The sequence below is a fragment of the Triticum dicoccoides genome, chromosome 4B, assembly GCF_002162155.2.
Source record: "Triticum dicoccoides isolate Atlit2015 ecotype Zavitan chromosome 4B, WEW_v2.0, whole genome shotgun sequence".
NCBI lineage: Eukaryota > Viridiplantae > Streptophyta > Magnoliopsida > Poales > Poaceae > Triticum > Triticum dicoccoides.
The window spans coordinates 674,040,250-674,046,706 of record NC_041387.1 but is presented as its reverse complement, the minus strand read 5'-3'; the positions used below and the strand labels follow the sequence as shown (position 1 = coordinate 674,046,706).

Below are 6,457 nucleotides of genomic sequence, written 5' to 3'. Positions count from 1 at the left end.
TTGTCACATGTTTCCACGGCCGCGCCATCGCCGCCACGGATGCCGCCGACCACCGTGCACACCCTCCGCTCCTCTAGGCGGTGACACGCCGCCTCTCGATTCGAGTATTTAGGTGACACCACGGTTGCAAGTGTCGAGAAAAAATAAAATCAATGTGCTCCCTGCAATGGAGAGGACATGCCCCGGCTAAGTCTATGCTCGAGATTTGTTTTGACATCATTATATTGAAAAAGGTAGAAAACCAAAGTGAAAAAAAATTCTGTATATGACAACATTTACACATTTATATATTGAACATTTACTATCTGAGTAGTTGGGCCCACGTAGTTTTTTTTTTCTCTCTGTCTGCCCGAGAAGCCCAGGAATGAAATGTGCTTGGGCACGGCGCGCCACCTACCGTTTTCCCTTCCCTCCCCCCGAAATCTGAATCCAAATCTCGGCCGACCCCGCCGCCCCATGCCTCCCTCGCCGCCGCAGCCGCCGCCGCCGGCCACGGAGGAGGTCGAGGTCGAGGTGGAGGACGCCTCCGACGACGAGGCGGCGGGGGGAGAGGCGCCGCCGCTTGCCCCGGCCCCGGCCCCTGCCCCGCCGGCCGGCGGGGGCGCCGAGGCGAGCCGTGCCGCGTCGGGGTCCGGGGAGGCGGCGGGCGGAGAAGGGGCCGACGAGGAGGACGAGGACGAGGATGAGGACGACGAAGAAGACGACTCCGACGACGAAGAAGACGAGGATTCGGAGGATGAAGGGGACGAGGACGAGGACGAGGACGAGGACGAAGACTCCGACGAGGAGGGCTACGACGACGACGACGAAGACGAAGACGAGGACTCCGATGAGGACGATGACGACGAGGAGGACGAGGACGACGAAGACGACGACGAGTAGAATGGGATGGAAGTGGAGCCTGCGGCGTTCGCATCTGGTGAGCACAAATTTCCCCCTTGTGTTTTGCTGTGCTCTTCGACTAGATTAGTGCTCCCGAACTGACAATGAGCATGACGTGCTCGATCAAATGCGCAAACCCCACTGCTGCTACATCCAGATCTCGTGGCCATGCCGTGCTGAATGTGGCATGCAATTGGGCATCTGGGAGAGACAAGGATAAACTTTTATCAGTAACAAAATGATCCTTTTGTGTAGATAATGAGGTAACTGAAAAAAACATTGCAGGCAGTTTGGTCATGAAAACATAAGTCACAGCTAAGCAATTTTGGAATCATGCTAATGTCTGCTAAATAGTGAGGTAACTTGTACTCCTTTAAATAGCATCAACCAATGCCCTACTTATTATGCATGCATTCTTAATTTTTATCATGGTACATTCAGGTTGGATACATTCTTGATTCTTATTATGCAAACTCTGTAAATAGTATCAACCAATGTCCCTGTTTAGTTTTAGCAGTTTTGTCATGATACATTCTTGACGTTACGAAAATAAGTGGTGCAGATGTGGAGTTTTCAGCATGAACCTGTGGAATGCATATATGTGGGACAAGAACTTCAGCTCTACACTTTGTGCTCCAAAAAGAAAACTTCTCTCTGAACAATTTCAGTTGTAGGATAATGTAGTTCAGTTTGTAGCGGGCCTCTAATCTAGTTCCAACTCTGAACATATACAAGAAACACGATTGACTTATCAAAATGGTTCTTACTGTTGTAATGCAGGGTGAGGATGAAATGAAGATGCAAAGGAGAAGAAGGGTCGGTTTGCACTGATGCTCAAGTGTATGTATGTATGGAAGGGATGGCAATCGGTAATCGAATGTCGCGGATGCAGAATATTGGCTACGGCGTGACTAGATATTGGCCTCAGGGTGACCTCTGAAGCTTCTGTTGCTGATCCTCTGTTTCTACTATGTACTCTGGACAAAAATTGTATTGTTCTGCTCATCTGAGCCCTGTATCTGCTATTTGAGGAGGAAACTTTGCGTGCCACGATTCTATATTTCGTTGAAAACTTACGAGTCATTCATAAAACTTTGAGTGTATCATCAGTGAATGGATTTTCGGTTCCGCTTTCAAGAACCTCACTGAGTGGGAGCAAATCACCATCTAGTTTTTCACGGCGTGTGTTTCAAATTCAGCAGTGTGTAGAACTGTGCCGTACAGTGATGTGGATGCAAATTCTATGTGGGAAAATTCAGTAGGAGATCGCATGATAAAATATCTCGTAACGAAGTTTTAGGCATATGTAGAAATACATCTGTATATACCTGTGGGTTTTTTTAAAGAACATTTTGACACTTTTGAATATTGCCCTATACGTAGCCAAAAAAATTATGTAAAAATATATACTACCTCTGTAAAGTAATATAAGATCTTTCTTTTAAATCATTAATCTTTACCTAATAATAAAGCAAATTGGATTTCTGTCGTCCGTCACGTTTTTTTACAAAAAAGCCCCTGCGGTTTGCTGAAATCAACCCGCAGTACTACAGGAATCAAGTAAAAAAAATCTCTCGCTGGCACAATTCCTCGCCCGAGTCCGAGGCCGCCGTCGCCCTACCCGGCCTTGCCCGTGCCACCATCTCCCTGCCCGTCCTTTCCCGGCGGCGCGTGCGCCCGCCGCCCTGCTAGCGTTCCATTCACTCCTTTTTCAAAGGGAGAAAAAAACATGAACAGACATGAGGACGGACTCTTCCTCGCCTCTGGATCCTAGCCGCTAGGCTCGCGACCGACGCGACGCTCAATCCGCTGCCGGCCGATGCCGGGGATCGCATCACCCGGCACCACCGTTCCGCTTCAGCTCCTCTCACCAGCGCGCCCGAGCTCCTTCTCTCCCTGCCTTAGGAACCAAGTCTTGTGCCTGTGCTAAAATTTCAGATTCCAATTAATAGTCCCACCTGCTCTATTACATAAAATCCAACCAACTTATTTCATGCATTACAAGATCAACAAGCCAACAAAAAGCGGATGAGATGTTCATGTTTACCCTAGAGAAATCAAGAAAGCTGCCTGCCGCATCTACTATATGCGTCACCAATTGAAAATGAGCAAAGAGGAGATGCACATGAATGCGTCACCAATTGAAAATGAGCAAAGAGGAGATGCACATGAATCCAAAGAAAAGCACCATCGGTGCCAAGCCTAATAGAAAGAAATGTCTTAGCTTAATTGCCATTTGAGCTAATAATCCTAAAGAAGGAGAGAGAGCCGAACTGAAGATAGAGAGAAAATTGATGCCCATTGCTGGTACAGAGACCAGCTCATGGAAGAGAAAACCGGGGCCTAGGGGCTTTCATCGGAGGCAACTTCGGCACTCCCACATCCGTGGCCACCGGCAGACGAGCACCACCACCAGACCGCCCCCCGCGCGTGCTGGCCAGCCGCCAGATCTGGCGCAACCGAGCCACTGCACACCTGCCTCGCAACCTCGGTTGCCCCCAGCCACCCTCCGGGAGGAGGGGCTCCATCACCACAGCAAGGAAGGGGGCTCCGCCCCGGCCCCAGTGCGCCGACGAGCAGTCCACCAACGCCCCAGCCGTAGCCAGAAAGCACGGCGACGCTGTCAGCTGGGATGTAGCCAAAACCATGGATGGATGCTATGCGTGCTAGCATCGTTTTCCGGATGAGCACCAATTATAACTACTTGTTGTTGTTGTTTGTTGTTACTATCATAGTTTACTATTCATGCCTACCACGCCTTACAAATACATTATCAAATAGACTAATTAAAATTGGAAAGAAATACTACTTTTTAAGGGAGAAGATATTTGGGGCTCACGAGTACTCTGTGACGGAGGCAGGGGTGCGAGCAGGGGCCCCAGCCGAGGCCAACATGCAGATTTTTTCCATTACATGAGTAATTACCTGTTGCTAATATTGTGTTTCTCGACATGATTTAACATTAGTTGGCCCCCCGATTAAGTTTTTCCTGGCTCCGCCACTGCCGGTACTTGCTGACCATCAACTTATACCTCAAATCTGCTTGTCATCGATGTCGTTGGTGAGATAGGGAGGAGATAGGGGGAATGAAGAGTAGAGAGAGTGTGACAATAGTGCATCTTGCTCGCGTCTTGTTTTGCCCCGCACGCCAGTTGGGAGGGGGTTATGGCACACACGGCGAACTCAAAAAATATGTTTCACATCCAACTTATAAATTATTCTCTTTTTTTGAGATCAATAGTAATTTATAAATTATCCTTTTGATTACACCTTTTCTGGTATATAAATTATTGCAACATCACTAATTTTGGTATTTTTTTCTCCCGTTGTAACGCACGGGCTCTTTTGCTAGTAAAGTAAAAGATCTTATACAGTATTAGTTTATAGAGGGAATACTATTTTAACATGAAAAATCAATATAATTCGGATTGAGAGCTCTTGGGCCTTAGTAGATGTAGTCCCGGAAATAGATGTAGCCCAGTTGACTTTAGTTGCCCAAAAGGCCCAGAATAAACCGATCCCCTCAGTCGCCTGAAGCTTCTTCATCTTCAGAGTCGCAATCCACTCCCCTTCCATGCCGTCCTCGCCGTCGCGGCCGCCGGCGGCGGAGGAGGTCTCCGACGATGAGATGTCCGACGGAGAGGTACCGCCTCGCCAGTCCGCGGCGTCCTTAGTCAGGGGAGCGGCGAACCGCGCCGCGCCGGGCTCGGCCGGCGAAGAGGAAGAGGAGATTTACGACGACGACGACGACGAGAGCTCCGATTACGACAACTCCTACGACGACGACGACGAATCCGATGAGAGCGGCTCGTACTACGAAGACGGCGAGGAGGAGGAGGAGGAGGGCGCCCGCGGGGACAGGGCCTCCGGGCGCGCGGAGGAGGAGGAGGCTGCGCCGGCCGGCGTGGGCGGCGGCGCGGAGGCGGAGGGGAGTCCCCGGGCGGCGGCCACCTGCTGCATCTGCATGGATTCCTGGGCCTCCTACGGCGCTCACCGCATCTGGTACATTTCGCCGCATCTGCATCCTTCACTGAAGAAATCCCTCATTCGTCTCTGAATAAAAATCTGTGCTTGATGCAGCTGCATTCCCTGTGGACATGTCTACGGCAGATCCTGCTTGGAGAGGTGGCTGCGCCGCGGCGGCAACACGAGCGCCAAGGTACTACTGCACTGCACATGATCATCATTTGATTTAGCATCAATCTTGCAGGCTGCAGATGTGTTTTTGGGAGGCTGCTTACTTAGCAATTTAGCATGGCAGTCTTCATTTGGAGGCTAAGTTACTTTTACCTGTTCACAGTGCCCTCAGTGCAGTGAAAGGTTCAAGCACAGGCACATCATCAATCTCTACTCGTCGTCGGTGCATCTCTGGAACGATTGCTGCCTCAAAGAGGTTGCGCTTTCTTTGCCTGTTCCTCTGTTGCATCGCTTCTGTTCAGTGAAGAACGATTTATTGGTCGCCAACTGCAGATTTGATACGACCAAGAGTTACGTTGTCGTACCATTCCATCTCTGCTTCTTAGACTTTATGTCATGTTTCTATGGGATGGATACGTGTTGTTTGGCACTGCACTTTTTAGCTTATGACCAAAATAGTAGTATCATCTTGCATTTCCTCTACCATTTCCCGTTCTCAATTGTTAGATTGTTACTGGTATTTTGAAATGAACTAGTTGGTTGTGGACTGAAATTGGTAGCGAAAAACATACAAAATGATGTTACACTGCTGTAAGGCGGTTCTGGACGACAGGCTGGTCGTGGGCATGGGGCCGAAGGCTCATGGTCGACAGCCGGTTCTGGATGCCGTGGTCACTCCTTCTATCTCCTACACACAGGTCCAAGCTACCGACCCGAGCCTGAGCCAGCGCATGAGCACGACCATGACAGGTGCGTAGTCACACTCCCTCCTAGCCGAGCGGCACTATGTAAGTATTTTCCCTCTTATCTTCATTGCTCACTTTATTTTCCGCATTGAGATGTTTAATGAGTTCCATCATGTCATATTCTAGGCCTACATGGAGTACACACGCCAGGAGACTATGGCGTGGAGCGCAAGATTTGCAGCCGTCGAGGACCACAACACTCGCATGATGACGGTTAGTTTAGCCCCTTTCATTTCATTTCCACATTTGCAATTTCACTTCTTCTGACATTCGTGTTTGCTTTGTCAATTAGCATGTAGCTCATTTGTGAGAGCATGGCGGCCCGCACGGTTCCTCTAATGGAACCACCACCACCTATTGGACCACAACCAGTGCTGCTTACCTTCGAGGAATTTCTGGCACAACACCCAGGGACTACGGTGGTTAGTACATCCCCAAACTATTCAACCACCGCTTACCATTTATTCAACACCATCATATATCCCTGAACATGTCTTTTCAAACATCCAGGGAATCGGTGGATCATTCGTTGGTGGTGATGTCGGTCAGGGCGTCACTCCCGAGTCACGGAGCCCGGTCACTCCGATCCATCGAGGCGGTGGCGGTCTTGGCGGTAGCGTTGCCGCTAGCAGTGACGACCTGGGCTTTGTCGGACTTGGCGGTGGTGGTGGACGTCCTGGCGCTTAAGCCGG

At 49.8% G+C, this 6,457-nt stretch overlaps 2 protein-coding genes across 7 annotated transcripts; both read left to right on the top strand.

Moving 5' to 3' along the window:
- Positions 1-408: 408 nt before the first annotated feature.
- Positions 409-2,005, top strand: LOC119292285 (nucleolin-like). The gene is made up of 2 exons (XM_037571132.1): positions 409-919; positions 1,663-2,005. Exon 1 carries the CDS (start codon positions 457-459, stop codon positions 880-882), a length of 426 nt encoding a protein of 141 aa, XP_037427029.1. The 5' UTR covers positions 409-456; the 3' UTR covers positions 883-919; positions 1,663-2,005.
- A 2,398-nt stretch (positions 2,006-4,403) lies between these two features.
- On the top strand, positions 4,404-6,451 carry LOC119292284 (E3 ubiquitin-protein ligase RFWD3-like). Of its 6 annotated transcripts, none has more exons than XM_037571129.1 (7): positions 4,404-4,884; positions 4,963-5,041; positions 5,183-5,275; positions 5,718-5,769; positions 5,892-5,978; positions 6,058-6,187; positions 6,276-6,451. In XM_037571129.1, exons 1-6 carry the CDS (start codon positions 4,457-4,459, stop codon positions 6,102-6,104), a joined length of 786 nt encoding a protein of 261 aa, XP_037427026.1. In that variant the 5' UTR covers positions 4,404-4,456; the 3' UTR covers positions 6,105-6,187; positions 6,276-6,451. The 6 variants fall into 6 exon arrangements, with proteins under 6 accessions (XP_037427026.1, XP_037427023.1, XP_037427022.1 ...); XM_037571126.1 differs by having other exon boundaries at positions 5,633-5,807; positions 6,065-6,187; XM_037571125.1 differs by having other exon boundaries at positions 5,633-5,807.
- The last annotated feature ends 6 nt before the right edge of the window (positions 6,452-6,457 follow it).